The sequence below is a fragment of the Neophocaena asiaeorientalis genome, unplaced genomic scaffold (genome assembly GCF_003031525.2).
Source record: "Neophocaena asiaeorientalis asiaeorientalis breed wild unplaced genomic scaffold, Neophocaena_asiaeorientalis_V1.1 scaffold59, whole genome shotgun sequence".
NCBI classification, from domain to species: domain Eukaryota; kingdom Metazoa; phylum Chordata; class Mammalia; order Artiodactyla; family Phocoenidae; genus Neophocaena; species Neophocaena asiaeorientalis.
Genome location: NW_020174268.1, coordinates 12729038 through 12750017, shown reverse-complemented (window position 1 = coordinate 12750017; position 20980 = coordinate 12729038). Strand labels below are relative to the sequence as shown.

The 20980-nt window shown below is 35.4% G+C and overlaps 1 protein-coding gene across 2 annotated transcripts in view; it reads left to right on the top strand.

Moving 5' to 3' along the window:
- The window catches only part of NBEA (neurobeachin), a 609882-nt gene that overhangs the window by 503961 nt on the left and 84941 nt on the right, over nt 1-20980 (top strand). For both annotated transcript variants that reach the window (XM_024755508.1, XM_024755505.1), the window contains one exon: nt 6759-6871. In XM_024755508.1, the coding sequence (XP_024611276.1) occupies nt 6759-6871 (113 nt within the window). The remainder of the gene's footprint in view (nt 1-6758; nt 6872-20980) is intronic.

The window sequence follows — 20980 nt, the reverse complement described above, 5'->3', positions numbered from 1 at the left end:
TTTTTTGCGGTACGCGGGCCTCTCACTGTTGTGGCCTCTCCCGCTGCGGAGCACAGGCTCCGGACACGCAGGCTCAGCGGCCATGGCTCACGGGCCCAGCTGCTCCGCGGCATGTGGGATCTTCCCGAACCGGGGCACGGACCCATGTCCCCTGCATTGGCAAGTGGACTCTCAACCACTGCGCCACCAGGGAAGCCCTCTTTAATTATTCTTAATATCAAGATTCAGGAAAAACCTTTTTATTATTTGTTTAGTTTTATCATTTCTTTTTGATACAGTTCTTTAATATTAATATCAACATTCAGAAAAAAATGGCAAATAATGGTTAATGTTTACTGAGCAGTTTACAGTGTTGCAAATATGGTTCTAAGTGTTTTATGTGTATTTACTCATTTAATCCTAACAATAACCCCAGAGTTCCTATCCCCATTTCACCAATGAGGAAATGAGGTGCAGAGAAGTAAATAACTCGCCCAAGTCACAGAGCTAGTAAGTGAAGAAATCAGGATTCTAATGTAGGTAGTTTGGTTGTAGAGCTTCACTCACTTACTATACCATACTGCCTCAGGATATCATGGCACCATTCAATTTCACCTCCAATCATTGGCCTTAATCTGTAACTACTTTTAAGACTGAAACAATTAACGATTTTTAGGCATTTTTAATTTATATTTCATCAGAAGAACTTTTGAAGTTTATTTACCATCATGACTTTTGTCCACAGGCATATTCTAGTACTAGATCTGGGCCTGGAATTATCATCTCTAATGTAGACCCTAGTACTGTGTTCACCTAGGTCTCAGATCCAGAGAAAGAGTCTGAGGCAGAGATTTGCTTGCAGGAAGTTTATTGGAGAGTGTCCTTGGGATCAACATCTGTGAGGGGAGTGAAGAAAGTAGAAGCAGGCAGAAGGAGAAAAATGAACCCCAGAGTAATTGCAGCAAAGGCCTCAGCAGATCCCTTCAGAGGTGTCTTGCCCTGAGACAAGGCGGCCAGGCCTTCATTACCTCCACTTTGCAGTCATTGGATGCAGACTCCTGGAAAGGAGACACGACCTTGCATGAAAGAGCTTTCTTCTGATCATGGCAACTCCTGGATAATCCTGGAGAAGGCCACCAGCCACGACATGGGTGACACAACCACCATCCCCCCATCTAGGTTAGAGTGGTTCTCAGAATCACCTGGAGGGCTTGCTGAAACCAACAGGTTCTGATACAGTAGGTTTAGGGTGGGCCTCAAGAATTTGTATTTCTAACGTACCTAGGTGATGCTGATGCCACTGGTCCAAGGTTTGCACTTTGAGAACCACCTCCTCACACATATATTCTTAAAAGATTTACCTTACGATAATTGTCTTAATCTCCCGTAGCGTTCACACCTTCTATAGCGCTGTCTATGCCACCCATGTTGGTACTTAGATAATGCGTCCTTGGATTTTATGTCTGTATCTCTTCTTTCCAGTAAGATTGTGAGGTCAAAGTTTTGCTGGCTAAATGTTCATCAAACTGAACTGACTTGATATTTATGCTCTGTGTTTGCATGATTTTATGATTATGTGAATTCACTAGAATTGCTGGATGAGGGATGCTTTAAATTTCCTGGATTAAAGAGAAGAGTTATAGAATAGAATCTGATTGAGAAGATGAAGCAACCCTTTCTGGCTTCTGGCTTCTGGTTTTTAAAAATATAGGTCAATGTGACTTAATAAATTCACATTTTCAATAAAAATATTCTAGTAACTTTCTTACCCTCTCAGATGTACATTTTTCTCCAAAATATTCTTTTAACATGAAATGTGAAATACATTTTATGACCCATTTCTTGTTCTCCATTTCTTGAGGTCTCTCATACTTGGCCAATTTGTCTTTTCTCCTTTTTAATTGCTTTTAAAAATAAGACTCTCTATAAAGCATACAACAGCAGTGTCCTAGTATTAATACAATACAGTATGTAGATTTTTAGACCCTCCTGTGACATATATAATTGCATATAAATAAACACATTATCCTATATGTAAGTTTTGTAAAGATACTTTACATAGTAAAAGAAGCTTGTCAAATATTCAGAAAACATACTGTTTTGAAAGGACACCTAAAGGCCCATAAATTTTTTCATGGCCTTTCTTTTGTTATATTTATATATTTAATAAATACTCATTATAGAAAAGTGGAAATATAGAAAAGTGTAATTTAAAATTTTAATTACTTGAAGACTAGCCATAAATAGCATAATTAACGTTTTGGTGATTTTTCTGTTTTTTTCTTTTTCTGTGTGTGGTAATCTTTGGGAATCTGCTACACATACACGTTCATTCTTCTTTTTCCATCTCATTAAATAGTATTTGAAATCATGATCTTAAAAACTGCATGAAAGTCTAGCTTAGTACTGTGGTATAATTTAACTATTTTGAAACAATTGGGTTTTGTTTTCTTAATTTTTGAAGAACATTAAGTTTTGGAAGATTTTTAGTGATGCATAGAGTTTAACTAAAAATGTGGGTTCAGCCTCTAATTTCCAGAGTTGACCTCATTTCTGTTTATTGTGTTCCAAAAGATACAGCCTATGCCTATTTTATGCCTTATTAGATAATACTATGAACATGACTTAAAATCTGGCATTCTTACATTAAAAAAAAAAATAGCACGTTGACTGCTAACATAGCTTAGTGTAAATGATCCCGTTAGGTTTGGGAGGTTTTTTAAAAGGTTTTTGAGTTGTTTTTCATATGATCGGCTAATGAATTCAGCACAGCTTCCTCAACCCCAACCTTTTTCTCCTGTTTAGCATTTTCTACTTTTTTTACTCTGTGATGTACAAGCCCTCCCTGGTTAATTATGTATATATTTAGCTACTGCATGTGTTGGGCTTATTATTGTCATCTAATTAAATGTAACTTGAACTGCTTGCTTCTAGAAAAATCATTAAAAATTCTTTCCTAATGACCTAGAGATGACAAAATGTCTGTAAAGTGCGAAGAAGCAGACAAGCACAGGAACATCGCTCTTAAAGAGTGCTAATCCAGATGCTGCAATCATCTAATTAAACAATATTTTGCTGTCATTAACATTTTCACCAAGGAATTGCAGTTATAATTTCTTTGTCAGCTGTCTCTAGATCACTTTACCTTCAAAACTAAAGTGCCATATAAAAACATTAAATTGGATGGTTTAATTAAAAGTTTTTTTTTTAAACGAAGAAACATATCTAGTGTTTCTGAAATCTCATTTACTGTGCTTCACTTTTATTGTTTGAGTAGATTAGTGTCATAGGCTTGTGATAATTAATATTCATCTTCCAAGTTAAGTCCTTAGAAGCATAGTTAGTAAAAAAAATTCTGCACCTATTACTGCTGGAAAAGGAAATAACAGCACAAGGTTATTTACTAAATTTCAATTATCCTAAAAAAAATTAATAAGTACATAGATGTGCCAGAACTTAACAGATATTATTTTGGAAATATTTCACTTTTTTGGTTAATTCGGTACACACAGGGTTTTTTTTTTTTTTTCGTTTCACAAAGGTGTTCAGTAAAATAATTAAAGTAATAATGCTAATTCATGGCTAAAATTTATAAATGCAAAATCCCAGAGTACCAACTTCATCCATGTGAGTTTTAAATACATTGTGAATTTTTAATTCAAATGAAAAATAATATATTAACTGTCCATGTTGCAAAGCTTTTATGTGGAAAGTTTTATATAAAAAGGTTTTAATGTAACTGTCAGAACATCTGTTTATGTAGTTGATTGTATTTGTTAGATTTAAAATGTGCTATAAAGCTTTAGTAATTTAAAACTTACTAAATTTTTCTAAGCATTTATTTTTAAAGAATCTTCCAAAGATTATTAAAAGTGAATTAACAAAAAATGCAGGATAGATTAATTACCATGATCTGTGACTGTAGACAGCAATCAATTTGTGTGTGTGTGTGTGTGTGTGTGTGTATGTTAAAGATACCTTCCTTTCTTTGTATTTTTTCCAAAAATAGCATTATATCTTTTCTTTAATTAGAAAATCATTTCTAGTGAAAGGCTAGTGTCTTCAAGTATAGTCTCTATTTTTATGCTGTTTCTACTTATATGATACATTTAAGTACTGAGTTAATGTAAATTGGCTTTTTATTTATTTTAGTTTGACAGTTTTTCCTTAAGTTATGAAACTTCATCAGAAAATTTAAAAACAGTTATTATGTCTAATTTTCAGCCATTGATTTACATAAGTAATAGAAAATGTTACATAAATAACATCAAATTATTCTCTTAAAATACACATATATTGGAAGACCTCTTTTTCATTAAAATCTATAGATTTTTAAGTAGAATGGTAACCCAGAAAATGGCAGAGCACTAAATATGCCACGGTCCTACTTACGATCCCAGAAATAGCTCTGCCCAGCTAGTCTAGACTCTCTGTATATATACATGCATAGAAAAAGCACTGAGAGTAATCAGGTGTCCTAGGTTAACATAAACTCTCAGTAATAAATTTAAAATTTTAGAATTTTACACTGTGCATTTTACAGTGGTACTGCTTTAGCAGTCTATTTTCATATACAAAAGACTGTAGTTAAAAGGTTCCAAATTCTCATCACTATTTTTCATCACAGTAGACTTACAAACATAAAGCAGGTGCATTCATCGGCCACAGATATTTCCGTCTGGTGGTTTAACACGCACATTCACAAGGCCACTCTCTCTTGTGTGTACTTCTGTGCCTTGGCATAGTCCTCTTCCTCCAACAAGACTATCCTGCAATTTTCCTTTTTTATTTGGCTTATGGTTTGTTCATCTTTTAAAATTTGGCTCTCATTTTATCGCATTTTTATCACATATGCATTCGTTCTTTCAACAAATATCTATCGGACAAACAAAATATGCCAATATACAGAGGCTTTTTTTTTTTTTAAACTCAAACCCTACATTCTGGAGTTTTTGGACTAGTGGAGAGGCAGACAAGTATTAGCTAGAACACATCTGCAACAGTGCTGTGGCAGAGAACAAAGAGGAAGCCCTAACCTTACTCTCACCTTGCTCCAGGAAATGCAGAGTGGAAGCAACATTCTGCTTTCTATCAATTGCCTACATTTATAATATACACCCACATTAGTTTACATATTTAAAACAATAAGTAATTGTGTTGTAAAATGCAGAGATTCATATAAGAAACAGATAAAATAGTCACCGAATAAAATGTTTACTGAGTGAATTAATTAATTTGGTTTCATGCTTATAATAGTAGCAGATTTAGTTCTTCCTCAGATTATGGGAGTTTTTTTGTTTTTGTTTTTTTTTTATTTCACAGTCACAGTTACCAGTTGCTACAAGAGGTAGGTATCATTTAATTTCAGTTCTTGATGACGAATAAGATAATGTATGCATATCTGTACTACTGTTATGCTAACACGGTGTGCAACAAGGAGCACAAGATGAAATCATATCACTAATATCAGGGAAATTGCTATTTTGTATGGATTTGAATGGAAATTTAGAAAGTCCTGTGATCAGTTCATAATGCATTTTTACAAAAAACAGTCTTGTCCAACGGAAGTTTTCTTTGGACCCTGTTTCTTTAATACTGCTCCTCTTAATTTCACCTGATCATATGTTATTCAGTGTCAGTTTATCAGGGTAAGCCAGCCCTGTGCTCTCCCTAAGCTTTGCCACGGTCCCACGGGCTTCAGTGTCCTACCTAAAATGCTTAAGTCATTCTGTCAAAAACTAACGAAAACAAACAAACAAAATTCAGCCTAGGGCTTCCCTGGTGGCGCAGTGGTTGAGAGTCCGCCTGCCGATGCAGCGGACACGGGTTCGTGCCCCGGTCCAGGAAGATCCCACATGCCGCGGAGCGGCTGGGCCCGTGAGCCATGGCCGCTGAGCCCGCGTGTCCATAGCCTGTGCCTGTGCTCCGCAACGAGAGAGGCCACAACAGTGAGAGGCCCGCATACCGCAAAAAAAAAAAAAATTCAGCCTAACATTCAGCAGCTCTCCACTAAAGTGAAACAACATAATATGAAAAGAAAATTCATGAACTTAAGGGAGTGAAAAAAATGTGCATAACATCTGCCTCGGTGCTTTTTCGTACTGGCTTCAGGGTACTTCTGTTAACTTGCAAATCCTCTACATTGATTCTTAATAGAAGCACAATGTAGTATGCTGTATACTGGCAATAGAATTCTGGATATATATACTAGTTAGAGTAGAACACCATCACATAATCTGCAAGTGTGCAGACCAGCAGGTGACCTCCTCCATGATCACTTTCAGGGACCCCAGCTTATCAGGCTCTGCTTCCAGGGTGGCAATAGCATCTTCATCATAGTCAGCAGAAGAGAGATGGAGCATGGAGCACCCATGCAACAAGCTGCAGAGGACCAAGGCTGAAAGTAGCAGATACCACCTCTGCTCACATTCTGTAGATTAGAACTAAGTCTCACAGCCACAGCTACTAATAAGGGAGCCTGAGAAATGTGGTCTAGCCCAGGAAGGAGAGGCATTGATTATGACAAACAGCTAGCAATCACTACCACAAGTTACATTATAAAAAAGTAATTCTAGTTACTCACTTCTTAATTATTATTGAGTGAGTTCACTTGAAACACATTGTTATAAGTGCTTTTGATTGAATAAAGGCATAGTTCAGTAAACAAAAGAGTTACTTTTCTTCTGCAATGCAATAGTTGCCTCATGTATTAGAAGGACAGGAACACTTCGATAAGCAATTAGTGTATACAGATTTTCATTTATCTTTTTCTTTACTAGGACGGACATATAATGATCTGAACCAATACCCCGTGTTTCCATGGGTATTAACAAACTATGAATCAGAAGAATTGGATTTGACTCTTCCAGGAAACTTCAGGGATCTTTCAAAGGTAACTTTTAAATATATAGAAGTCAATTTTCTTTGTAAGGCTATATTCTAAAAGCATTTCTACCAGAGTATATATGTTTAATTAATGTTTGTAAGAAAGTAAACCTGAATGTCTTCTGTTTTTGTAGTCAGAATCTAAATTTCATCAATACTTAGCATAGGAATTAAGCTACAAGAAGATAAATCAGTACTAGTATGGCAAAATGAAATGGATATTTGAGAAAGAGCATATGTAAGAAGAGGTTGTTCAGATATCCTAGGTTTTAAAGGTCAAGGCGAGAAACTTGAAATTAGTACAAAATTTGGCCAGTAGTTTCTGTGGTGTATTTCTTAGGTGATAAGACACGTTATCTTGACCATAATACATACACACATACTGTAGGGGAGCTTGATACTGGAAAGAAAGTAGGGCACAATAATTTATCAAGGGTCTGTTAAGATAAAAGAGCGAAGATTTGGCCCAAAAATGGCAAGAAAAAAAATACACAATGGGTGATAAGGATAAGAAGCGAATTTCTGGTTAGTTCGCCTCATTTGTTGAGAAGAAACCTAAGTGGGATACTAAACTCTGAAATTCAGTGGAAAACTAGATACTAAGGCCCAAAAGCTTTTCTCTAGCCTCAGCTAATATCAGAGCCAAGCCCTAAAGTTTATATCAATACTTTAGCCATATTAAGCCTCAGGCTATTCACTCTGAATTTCCTTCCCTTTTCTATTCTCCTTAGTTGTCTGGTTTAGCATGCCACAGCAGCACGAAAGGCATATAGGCACACACTTTTGGTTGGGGGAGAGTTGAGGAGCTCATGAACAAGGGCAGCAGAAGTTCTGCAAGGCAGGGAAGCATGAAATGCAAGCAATTTAAAATTAATCCCACAAATGGTTTTTAACTCAGCACACCTTCTCTTGCCTTTTTTCTTGCCTTTGAAAACTAGACCCACCTAAGTTGAAGTTCTCTGTGCCACTGCTTACTAGCTGTGTGACCAGAAGCCACTCTCTTTTAGCCTCAATCTCCCCATTTGTAATACGAGAATAATACTGTCCTACCTCATACAGTTGCGAAGGTCAAATGCCATGTGCATTTAAAGAATGTTACGTAGTACTTGGAACATAGAAGCACTTCATGAATATGAGCTATTATTACACGTGGAATACTTCTTAGCCTGTTTTTGAAGGCTGTATACTAATTTTTGCATGTTCTTCTCTGTCATTCACTCTCTATTTCTTATATTTTATGTGACTGCCTTATCAAACTTGCTAGCTCATTGCTAATTTTAGCTATGCTATTATAGATACTCAAGGGACCTAAGGAATCAATTAGCCATCATCTTACTGAGAGTCACACAGCTGGTTAAAAAAAAAAAAGAAATGCTAGCAAGTGAATTTCAATATGGTTGCAAATATAGTAATTGTTCCAGTGAACAGTTATTTGAACTGAACAAAAATCTTTAACCATTTACTATGTGCAAATAAGGATTCAGGCTTAGGTAGATATAAGCACTGTAATTCATAAGGCTTGCCCTCTGGAAGCAAAATTAAATAAGATTAAAATTACTCTTATTTTATATAATAATATAATTATTAAAATTTAAAAAATAAGATAAAATCATTTTCTTCAAAAATTAAATAAGAATGTACTATATTTATAGAGAACTACATGAAAGGCAATAAATAGCAGTTAGGAACAAGAACTCTGGAGCTAGACTGCCTGGGTTTAGATCCTAATTCTGCCACTTACTCGCTTTGGGGCCTTAGACAACTATTTCACTTCTCTTTGCCTTAGTTTCCTCACCTGTATAATGGCGACAATAATAGTAGGGTTGTTATGAGGATTTGATGAGTTAATAAGTATAAAAAACTTAGAAGAGTACCTAGCATATCAACATTAGCTATGAATATAAATATAATGTAGTAAATCATCTATATGCTATATACTTTGAATTGTGTTTCAAATTTTAAATAATGATCATAAATATATGCTGCTATATCTGTAATGGAATTAGAATGGTATGAATTTTTTACATGAATTGCTAAGGTTGAGGTGTAATCTTTGGGTGTAAAAAGAAACCAAACTAACTTATCAATATGAAGGTGAAAACTGTTAAACTAGCTCTTTAACAAAATCTTATCTACATGTGTTTTATTTAACATTAATTCAATAGGCACTATGTATTAGACACTACTATATATATATATATATGTATATATATATATATATATATATATACACACACACAATAACATGTATAGTGTAGATTCTCAGGTAGCATGATACGTAGTCTTAAAACCTCATGAGCTAACTACCACTGTAGCTATTTTAGATTATTTGTAGAACAGGGAAGAAGGTCCTTTTTCTTTGAAATCAACTGGGATATCTTGGTGAAAGGAAGCCTACAGACCAAAGTTCCCTTCTTCCTCCATTTATGTGTTCATTCTTTCAGTCATTCATTCAGTCAACAAATATTTATCACAGATTTGCTGTTGTATGTCAAGCACTGTATTAGGGGGAAGAGTGTACAGGAGTTAATAAAACAAACATATCTGAGCCATCTTGGAAAAAGTCCAGTCCAGAGCTGAGATGAAAACCAGATAGTTACCAGAAATCTGGGAGGCCTACGTTATGACAGTAGGTATAGTGGGGACTGTAGCAACTTGGAATATGCAAGCTCAAGTACACTAAGACATTTGGACTCAAATGTTCTTGAAACACTGACCCAACCAAAGAAAATATGGCCTTCATTATGATTAATATAGATTATATAAGGCATATGGTAAAATATTTGCTAGTAATTATAGATTTTTAGTTTATTCATGTAGAAAAAATGAGATAAATGAAATGAGGAAGTCACTGTTTCTAAAGTAACTAGAATATGTAAACATTCTTCAGGTTTTTAAAGCTGATCTATTTAATCTGTATGCCTTTTGGCAGAACTTTTCCCTTTCTGACCCACATGTGCTCTCCTAATTTTGTTTAGTGTTAGATAAATAGAAGAGGTAAACAGACAGCCTAAATAAATTAGGCAACGTGAATACTAACTGTGCTTTTGCAAACATAGAGTCCTTCATGTTGTGAACATTTGAACCCATGGTTCTCTAAAGATAGATAGCTTTTCTTCCAATTCTGCTATGTTCCATGCTTTAGCAATTTGTTCTTTATTTTCTGTCAGAATAACATGATAGGAAAATGGTAGCAAATTAAAGCCTCTTGATGTGTTAATAAATTACTCTTGCTTTGTTCCCATGCTTCATTGAATTTCTTAATAGGAACTTCTTACAAATGGGCTAGAAACCCGAGACTGTCCTGATAAAAATCATTAATAAACAAGTTTTTAATGTATGAAAATATATCATATTATATGCCTAATGGGAAAAATGACATTTGAAATATAATAACTGGAAGGAAAAACTGCTAATAATGCAGTATTATAGAGAAGAGATGACCATTGAGAAGCACATGAAATTCTTGTAGTTACAACCAGTACTACAAATGAAATTTTTAATGGAGAGTTTGGTAATCTTCAGAAACTCAAGGAAGATTTGGAATATTTTAATGATGTTATTACCAGAAACATTCTAAAAGATCTCCAATAACAAAAGAAGTTTTTCCTAAACAGAGATTAGGACCCAAGTAATAATTCCTTTAAGTGAGTAATTCTAGAATTTGTCTTAGTAAACAACATTTGGAGCCCCAGATAATTTTTATATTCTTTACTGCATAAAAGTTAAGAAGTTAAGAAATGTACAATCCTAAACAAATTGAAGATTACTTCTCTTTCTTTTTTTTCTTTTTTTTTTTTTGCGGTACGCGGGCCTCTCACTGCTGTGGCCCCTCCCATTGCGGAGCACAGGCTCCGGACGCGCAGGCCCAGCGGCCATGGCTCAAGGGCCCAGCCGCTCCGCGGCATGTGGGATCTTCCCAGACCGGAGCACGAACCCGTGTCCCCTGCATCGGCAGGCGGACTCTCAACCACTGCGCCACCAGGGAAGCCCGTACTTCTCTTTCTTTATAGCTCTGCATTAAATTAGCTTTATGAATTCTAGTTATATCAGGACTTTTGAATGAATATTTCAGACAACCCAGCTTGAGCAATTGGCTTGAACAATAAATCAATATCATTGGTTCTCACAACTAAAAAATTCAGAGGAAGGTTTAGTTTTCAGTCAGATTTATTTCCGGTGATGCAGATAATGCCACCAAGCAAAGTTCTTTCCATTGTTCTTCTCTGCCTTCCCATCTGTGGACTTCACACTCACCTTCTGCTGGATGGCCTCCAGTAGCTCCCGGCAATCCCCTTTTAGGAGCAGAATGGCTGCAACAGTTCCAGACCTCACATCATACTGTCCAAAGAAAGAGAGAGCATCTCACCAAGTAGCTCACATGGAAGACAAAAGAAACTTTCCTTTCCCAGAAATCCCGGAAAATGTCTCCTCATGCACTAGGCTAAGAGTTGACCGGAGGAAATTTGGATTCCTGTTTCCGAAAGAAACGGGGGTTAGTTGGTGAGCAACAAACAACTCACTATTATAAAGTGTCAAATATACTGTATCTGAAAGTTTCTTCTTTATAGTTTCTATAATCTAGGTAATAGCAAATAAATTACAGGTTTATATACACATAGCTACTATGTAAAAGGAACTTTGCAAGGTGCTAAGAGGACTTCAGAGTCCTGACCGTCAAGGAATGTTCATTGGTTATAAAGGGAAAAAACCAATAGGCAGTAGGTTGTTTATTACATACATATAATTATAATATATGACATTCAATGGAGTCAGAGATAAATTTACCATAATAAATTAAGCTAATCAGGCTTAAACTTCAAAGCCCCGCAGGTTTCAGGGGCTTCTTTTTATCCCTTGCCCCTAATTTTATGTTCATAGTTTTATGCTCATTTTCTTAAAGAACCCCTCTCCTACGAATTGCTTGTCTCATAAAACCCAGATCCACCCTCAGTGCAAAGGAAGGAGCTGTCTCTTGAGGAATCCTGGATGCTTCACTGAAGCAAATGAGAGGGGTACATAAGGGTTTTAAACATCTAGCTACTCCTGGATCTATTTCTTCCCATATCTGATCTAGGTCCGTAATTCAACTGTTACATGCATTTCTTACGTACTTCCCCAAAACGTTCTGACAATACTGACAAAGCAATGGCTTTCTGTTTCATTTTAAGCAGCATCTAATACTTAACAAAAGCATGTTGGAAAAATTAGTAGCAATATTTTTATAGTATTATGCAGATAAGAACCAAAAATGAGAAACAAAGTAAATAAAGATAATGTCTCTGCCCCAGACATACTTTCCCTAGGACTTCGATGCCATGGACAGGATGGCGATATGAGCTGGAGATGGCTTTCTTGCTCTTCACAAAGTCCCTGCTACAGTCAGGGCTACAGCAAGCATTCAGCTCTCAGTTACAGAGGAAGGTGAATCCTGGAGGTTTCTGTTCTCTGTATTGGATGCTGGGAAAGGTTAATCCTAGAATTATCAAACCTTTTCAGTTTTTCTTTATGTGTATCTATTAAAATTGAGAGGAAAAAAAGGAGAGGTAATAAACAGAACATGAAAAGAATGTCACCTCTGTTCAAATGTAGCTCTCTCACCTGCTGTACAGACTTAGGCATGTTTCCTAAGCTCTCTGAACTTCTGTTTCCTCTTCTTTAAATTGAACACAATAGTATTTACAAAATAGAGTTGTTGTGCCTAATGGAGGTAAGGCATCTAGTATACTGTCCAACACACAGCGGCATTCAGTGACTGGGGGCTACAAAACAAAGTTCCGTAATTGTCAGTTGACAGTTCACCTTTGGTGTGATTGAAAAAAATCTAGTGAAAAAGATCAATTTAATTTTGTTTTAATAAAATTAAAAGCAACAACTTTTAATAAAATATAAAATATTTTTCATGCAATAAATAATTGCTTTTTCATCTCTTTAAATTCCCAAGTTACCAAAACCTTAAACATCAAATTACTGAAGTTAAATTAAACATTTATGGAAACTGGAGATGAAATATTTATTTAGATGAAATTTATTTAGATGAAATATTTTATTATATTTATAACATTCTTACTCCTTCCTTCGCCCATTTAACTGAACAGTTGAAGAGAACAGGAGCAATGAAATTTCCTGATCAGTAAAATTTATTAGACCCCTCATTTGATTAGACATCACAAGTTCAAGTTTTATTCATTACATGTACAGGTTAGAGGTCATATGTATTGTTTGACATGCTGGACAGCTAATGAAACAATCTGTCATTGACTTATCTTTTCAGTACTCAACCACCAGTGGGTGTAGAGATTTTTCCCCCAATTTATGCAGGTTTTCCTCATGGAGATGTGATTTTGTGGTGAAATCTATCTTAAAACATGATACATGCTACTGCTTCAGTTATTTACATACGCTCATATGAACTTTACTCTGAAATTACAGTGGTTACGTGACTTTGACGTGGAGCACAGCCCCTTGCTCATTAAAGTGTAAATGGAATTTTCCTATTTCCCAGTCATGCCCTCTGATAAGTGAAATAGTTTCATCACAAAGCCAAGTCTTACTAATATTGACATGAGCGTAGGACATCACACACACACACCCATTCACTGAGTGGAAAAAATATGTTTTGTTAACACAGGAGTTGTTTGACTGACAGATGATGATAAGCATAACCATTTTCCCAAATTATTATGCCACTTAGAAAAAGGAAGTGATAATGCCTTGAGGCTTGGAAATGTGATAATGCAAATGGATGCACTGAAGTGTGAATACTCTCAACTGTCCACCCTTGATACTGCCAAACGCCTACACACCACGTAGAAAAGGGTTTACCTCAACTCGGCAATGCGATGCAAGTTTCTACAGTCATTTTACCTTTCTTTCTCATCATAAATTAACAATATCTAAAATGAAATTCGTTTTATTTGCTTTAGTATATAATTTACCTAATGCTTTAGTTTTAACAACAAAACGTGAAGAACGGGCAAAACTACTAAGTGTATTGGTAGCTGACTCTGATGATATAAAACTTATTAGAAGACAAAAATGTGAACGTGTAAATTCAATTATATACCATCTGCCAAAAATCCTACTGCCAAATATGAATTTTTTTCTAACTATACATTGAAGGTCGCCTTAACATAGAACCCAACTTGAAAATCGTTTTGTTAGGCTGGCTTCTATTGCAATGCTGAAGGATAAGTGCTATTTTAAGACAAGGTATGAATTGGCAAAGTCTGGATACTGTTTTAAACTCATGGAATAATCCAAGCTGAGGGCATAATTTGTGAGGGGGGATATGCAAAAGGGCACCAATTTCAAAATTGGATTTATTTAAATTAATAATTTTATTCACTCACTTATTCTTTCATTACATAAGCATTTTTTGCACAGCTACTCTGTGCCAGTCACTGGAGACAAAAAGACAGTAAGAACTGGCCCATACCCTGAGTTTACAGTCATTTTTAGTTTACTATAGAAAGGAAAAGGGAGCCTGCCCTGTATGCTTTTATTTTACCCGCCACATGTCACATCTAAAATATAGCATCATTGTGGCAAAATTAGACCAAAGTCAGTTTCCTTTAACCTTGCTTCCCAGCTGAAGCGGAATATTCAGCAGTGATGATCTTGAAACTAATTTATAGGCTTATCATTATCCTACTACTTAACACTTAGAAAGCTTTTAGAACTGACAAATGAAGATTTAAGATACTTTATTTTATTTAGACCTCCATTGTTTTTTTGTAAATATACTTTATTTTATTTATACCTCCATTGTTTCTATGTAAAAATGGTTACTTTTCACTAAGATATTTAAAACTAATTTTCTTAGGAATTTTTCTGGGTTAATGATAACAATAATAGCCAACATTTGACATGCATTATTACATGCGAGGCATCGTGTTAAGCATTGTACATAGATTTTCTCATTTTATCCCCACAACCCTATGATGAATTGCACTAGTTACATAGGTTCTATTTCCTTTCATTTCTTACCTATTATTTCTCTACAATCATTAGGTAGAATATACTTTTTTTAAAAAAAAAGCCTAGTGATTAAGTTGTCTCCTAGGTGCCCTCCACCTTTCCTAAACGTCGTACACTAAGGATAGTCATGTCGGATATGAGCAGAGGCAACAGGAATGCATGGAGTGAGCCACTCTACCTCCAGAGATTTTGGTTCTATGTGGAACTGATATACATACTAACGTGCTCATAAATTTTGCTAATCAAAATGCAACTTTGGCTCAAAATTTATCTTTCTTCATAGTATAATTAATTGTGTTTATTCATCCTATGAAAAAGTATTAAAAGAAATACACTCAATTATAGCCAACAAAATATAATTCCTACACTTCCTTTTACTAATGCTTCTTTACTTCAGGCTCCATTTCTTAAGAATGTATGTGGAAACTGTGTTGTGACTAGCTGAAGTTCACCTGATGATGGAAGGCCACGTTAAGCAAATTAATAGTGTGCATAAAGTTGCAAAGGGGAGATTTAATCTATTTAAGAGAACAAAATGTTCACACATTTTACAAACATAAATTTCCAAATTAAAAGGATTCTTATCAATAAGAACAACCTAAAACATAAGCACCATATGTTTTAAAATTTGAATGATTTTTCTTTGTTTTTACATTCAATTTTTATGTTATTTTGACTTTTTATTATAAAATTTTTCAAAAGAAAAGTACCAACAATAATTAATACCCAGTGCCTAGATGTTACAATTACCAACATTTTAGCTTTTTTTTGTTGTTTTACTGAAGTGCTTTAAGGTGAATTAAAGATACCATACTTTATCCCTAAATCCTTTAGTATGAAAAATACATTTTCCTACATTACCAGAATACCATCATCACACCTAACAAAACTTATGGTAATTCCCTAATATTGTGTAACACTGTGCCCATAATCAGGTTTTCCCAGTTGCCTACCATATGTCTTTAAAAAATTAGTTTGTTCAAGCCAGGATTCAGTCAAGGACCACACAGTACATTTTTTTTGAAATAAGCAATTTATTTTTTCTTGTCCTTTTTTAAATTGAAGTATAGTTGATATACAATATTATATTAGTTGCAGATGTACAAATCGTGTTTCAAAATTTTTACAGATTAATTCCATTTAAAGTTACTATAAAATACTGCTATATTCTCTGTGCTGTACAATATATCCTGTAGTTTATTTTATACCTCTTAATCCCCTACTTCTATTTTGTTCCTCCCCACTTCCCTCTCCTTACTGGTAACCACTAATTTGTTCTTTATGTCTATAAGTCTGCTTCTGTTGTGTTTTATTCATTTGTTTTATTTTTTAGATTCCACAAATAAGTGATATTATACAGTATTTGTCTTTTTCTGTCTGGCTTATTTCACTAAGCATAATACCCTCCAGGTTCATCCATGTTGTTGCAAATGATGAAATTTTCATTCTTTTTATGGCTGAGTAGTACTTTATTGCGTGTGTGTTTGTGTGTGTGTGTATGTATATATATATATATGTATATATGTGTGTATATATGTGATATATATATGTGTATGTATATGTGTGTATATATATATGCAATATATATGTGTGAGTATATATGTATATATATATATATCTCACATCCTGTTTATCCATTCATCTCTTGATGGACCACTTAGGTTGCTTTCATATCTTGGCTATTATAAATAGTGCTCCTATGAACATTGAGGTACATGTATCTTTTTGAATTAGTGTTTTTGTTTTCTTCAAATTCTACCCAGAAGTAGAATTGCTAAATCGTATGTTAGTTCTGTTTTTAGTTTTTTGAGGAACCTCCATACTGTTCTCCATAGTGGCTGTATCAATTTACATTCCCACCAACAGTGCACGAGGGTTCCCTTTTCTCCACATCCTCACCAACAATTATTATGTGTGTGGTGTTTTTGATGATGGCCATTCTGATAGCTGTGAGGTAATAACTCACTGTGTTTTTTTCTTTTTCAAAATTAATTGATTATTTATTTATATATTTTTGGCTACTTTGGGTCTTTGTTGCTGCCTGCAGGCTTTCTCTAGCTGCGGTAAGCGGGGGCTTAGTTGCAGTGTGCGGGCTTCTCATTGCAGTGGCTTCTCTTGCTGCAGAGCACGGACTCTACGTGCGCAGGTTTCAGTAGTTGTGGCACGTGGGCTTCAGTAGTTGTGGGATGTGGGCTTCAGTAGTTGCAGCTCACAGGCTCTGGAGCGCAGGCTCAGTAGTTGTGGTGCATGGGCTTATGTGCTCCGCGGCGTGTGGGATCTTCCCAGACCAGGGCTTGAACCCGTGTCCCCCTACATTGGCAGGCAGATTCTTAACCACTGCACCACTGGGGGAGTCCCTCATTTTGGTTTTGATTCATATTTCTCTGATGATTAATGACGTTGAGCGTCTTGTCATGTGCCTGTTGGCCATCTGTATGTGTTTTTCGGAAAAAAATCTCTATTCAGGTCTTTTGCCTGTTTTTTAATTGGGTTGTTTGTTTTAATATTGAATTGTATGAGCTTTTTGTATACATTGGGTATTAACCCCTCGGTCATATCAGTTGCAGATATTTTCTCCCATCCCGTAGGTTATCTTTTCATTTTGTCGGTGGTTTCCTTTGCTGTATAAGTCCCATGACCACATAGTATGTTTGATTGTTATGTCTCTTAAACGTCTTTTAGGTTAGAATAGTTTCTAACCACTACCCTTTTTTTTTTTCATGATAGTGACTTATTAAAGAAACCATGCCAGCTCTCCTGTAGAATATCTCATCTTCTACATTTGTCTTTTTTACCTCATGTTGTCATTTAACTTATTTTAAATGTTTGATATATGGCAATTCAAATATCAGTGAAGATTGATAACAGGAATTTATATTTGGAAGTATATGATATTTATTGTTTGCTAGCTGAAATATAAAGTTACCATAACTTATTAAAATTTATGAAAGTTAAAATGTTCACATTTGAAAGATATTCCTGGGTCATATAATTTAAAAAGCCATCTAAAATTCTATACACGGGATAAACCAAATAGTAAAAACAGGTGATGGAAAACTAAAGATTTCCACTATTCTCACTCCCCAGAGGCAACTATTATTATAGTTTCACATATATTCTGCAAAAATTTTTCTCTGACTATTTAAGCAAAAATATATTACATATACACTCTATAGGATTTTTAGAGAAACATTGATAATGCTAAATGATGCTGGTTTTGCAACTGGCTTTTTTCAATCCTAGTACTAGTCATGATAATTTAATATTATCTCTAATCCATTCTCCACAGAACCATTGGAGGTACCTTTGTAAAGCCTAACTCAAACCTTGTTTCTCTCCTGCTTAAAACCGCTCAGTGACTTTCCACTGCACTTACCATAAAATACGTTTCATCGCTCTGGTCTACAAAGCCGTATGATATGCCTCTACCCACTTTCTCACCTCATCTCATAAACTCTTCCTCTCGTCTGTTACACTTCAGTCACACTGCTTTTCTTTCTGTTCCTTGAACACACCATCACGCCCCCCTTTGAGCCTTTGCACTAGCTCGTCCTCCATCTTGAATTCTCTCACCCCAAAATTTCTTATGACTGGCTTCTTCCGGTCATTCATGTCCCTGCTCAGGGGTTCTTGAGAGATGCCCTCCCTTTCCACACAGTCGCTGCTATCCTATTACTCTGTTGTAATTGTCAACAGAGCACTTATCGCTGATAGTTTCCAAATTGCTTATTTATATTTTGTCTGTCTCTGTCTCTACAGACAGACAGAAACATACACACACCCATACACACACATTCTCAAAATGCACAAATACACACCTACATTTAAACGCAAACTTCATGAGAACAGTGACCTTGTTTATCTTATTTTAGGGTATAATTATAGGCATAATTTCTGACGCAATTAATGTGTCTTGGAATTTTTTCTAATCAGCCTTTTTGATTAGCTGCATAATATACAGCAGTGTGGGTGTGTCATCGTGTAACTACTCCTTTATTGGAAATTTAGACTACTTCCAGTTTTAGTTTGCTTGGTTTTTTGCCATTTCAAGCAGTTCTGTGAAAACTATCCTGCATCTTATTCTCTCCATATTATAAATTCCTCAGAGTGGAATTACTAGATCCAAACAAAGCATGTGCATATTTTTAAAAGTATTACCAGTTTTCCCCACAAGAAATTTATACCAATTATATTCCTACCAACCGTATTATGAGATAGCGTGTTTGTTATACCCTGGCCAACGAGTATTACGAAACAATAATTTTTGACAGCCTAATGAATAAAAATAATTTTTGTTTGACATTTTAAGAATTGCCAGTGTACTTCTGATCTTTGGTTCCAAATAATAGAAAATCAACTTAAACTGACTTTAAAATATAAAGTTGTTTTGGCTTATATCACTGAGAAATACAGAGATGGGTCAGTTCAGGTAAACTGGATCTAAGGGCTCCCCAGTGTTGTGGGATGCAACATATCTGCTACTTTTCTGCATTGGCATCATTCTCAGTCTGGCTTCTCTGTGTTATAGCAGTGATGCCTTTGTAACAGAAACAGAAAATCCTTCTTTCCCAGGTAGTTTCAGCAAAGTTTCATTGGAATAACTTGAACCATGTGCTCATTTCTGTACCAATCTTACTGGCCATATAGATAGAATATGCCGATTGACAGGTCTGGATCACATGACTACCCAAAAGGTCTGGTAATAGAGTCAGCCCATCTGAACCAGGTAGACCAAGAATAGGGAAGGAGTGGTTCACAGAGGAAGAAGGAATAATGGATGCTGAAGAGAAAAAGAAGAGGTACCATTACATTGTATGAGCTGGTGATATTTTTCCTACATACATTTCATTCATTTTTCTGTGAATTGCCTGTTCATCTCATTTGCTCATTTAATTGGATCATTCCTTGGTTTTTACTGATTTTTAAGAGTTTGTTTTTTGTAAAGGAAACTAGCTTTTTATCATATGTGCTATAAATATTTCACTATTATGTTGTCTTTTGATTATGCCTAAAAATTTTGTCTAAAATTTCTATATGGAAATCTAAACTATTGTACAATCAGATCAATTTGTCTTCATTCATTCAGGATATACGATGCATCTAAAAAGAGCCAGGGTACTGTATTAGGTACTGAGGGTGCAGGGATGAATAAAACATAGGGCATTCCCTTGAAGAGCGTATCTTCTGGGTAAAAGAAGTTATAAACTTGCCTAACTGTTACCAGGTGGTAACATGTAGGGCTTCACAGATGAAATTTGAGCTGCTTCCAGAAGAATGATTTGGAACTCCCCCGGTCAGATAAGAGAGAGGCAGGGAATTCACTTGAGCACAGAAGGGTCTATAGGTATGATTTCTATTTTGTCATAGCCTAGAATTTTAAGAATGATATTATGTAGCTCATGACTGACAAAACAAGAAAGGCAAGAAGTCTTGAAGCTTCTTCTAAGGATTTCCAAGCCCTCAGTTATTATAATGAAAGATAAGAAGATAACCTAGATATGTTAGAAGCTCAGATGTGTTGAGTGTTGAGCTAATAATTAAAGCAATACTCAGAAACCAAACAAATCCGTCAGCTGTACCCAGCTTCACGCTGTCTAGCACAACGCTTCAGCTGGTTTTGTAAACTGTACAGCAATCAGCCACCAATGTGATCTTGATTGGACTTTCCTTCATTATCTTCATCTATAATGTAAGGGAGTTGGATTACTAGGCCTGTAAGGTTCGTTCCATTTCTGAGGATCCATGATGGATGAGGAATCTCATAGGCAGCTATAGAAGAAAAAAAAAATGACATCAGGATCAGAATTTCATATTTAGCAATGAAAAAGCAATGCAGTGTTGTGGAAAGAGTAGAGACCCAGGCACCCGTCTCCTTGTCATGAAATCAGGTTCATGATGGAATGCTGTGTCCACCCCAGAGACTTTTGAAAATCAGTCCAGAAAATGGATGTGAAGGCATTATCTTATACCTAGTAGTATTAGCAGTTGTAGCAACAATAGTGACCTCTTGAACATTTTTTAATGTATAAATAGAATCCTAATGCCATGAATATCATAAGCATTTTCAAGTTTTTTTGGTATACTAGAATTCAGTTTTATTAATATTGATTTATTTGGACCTCTGATTTTCCCTTGA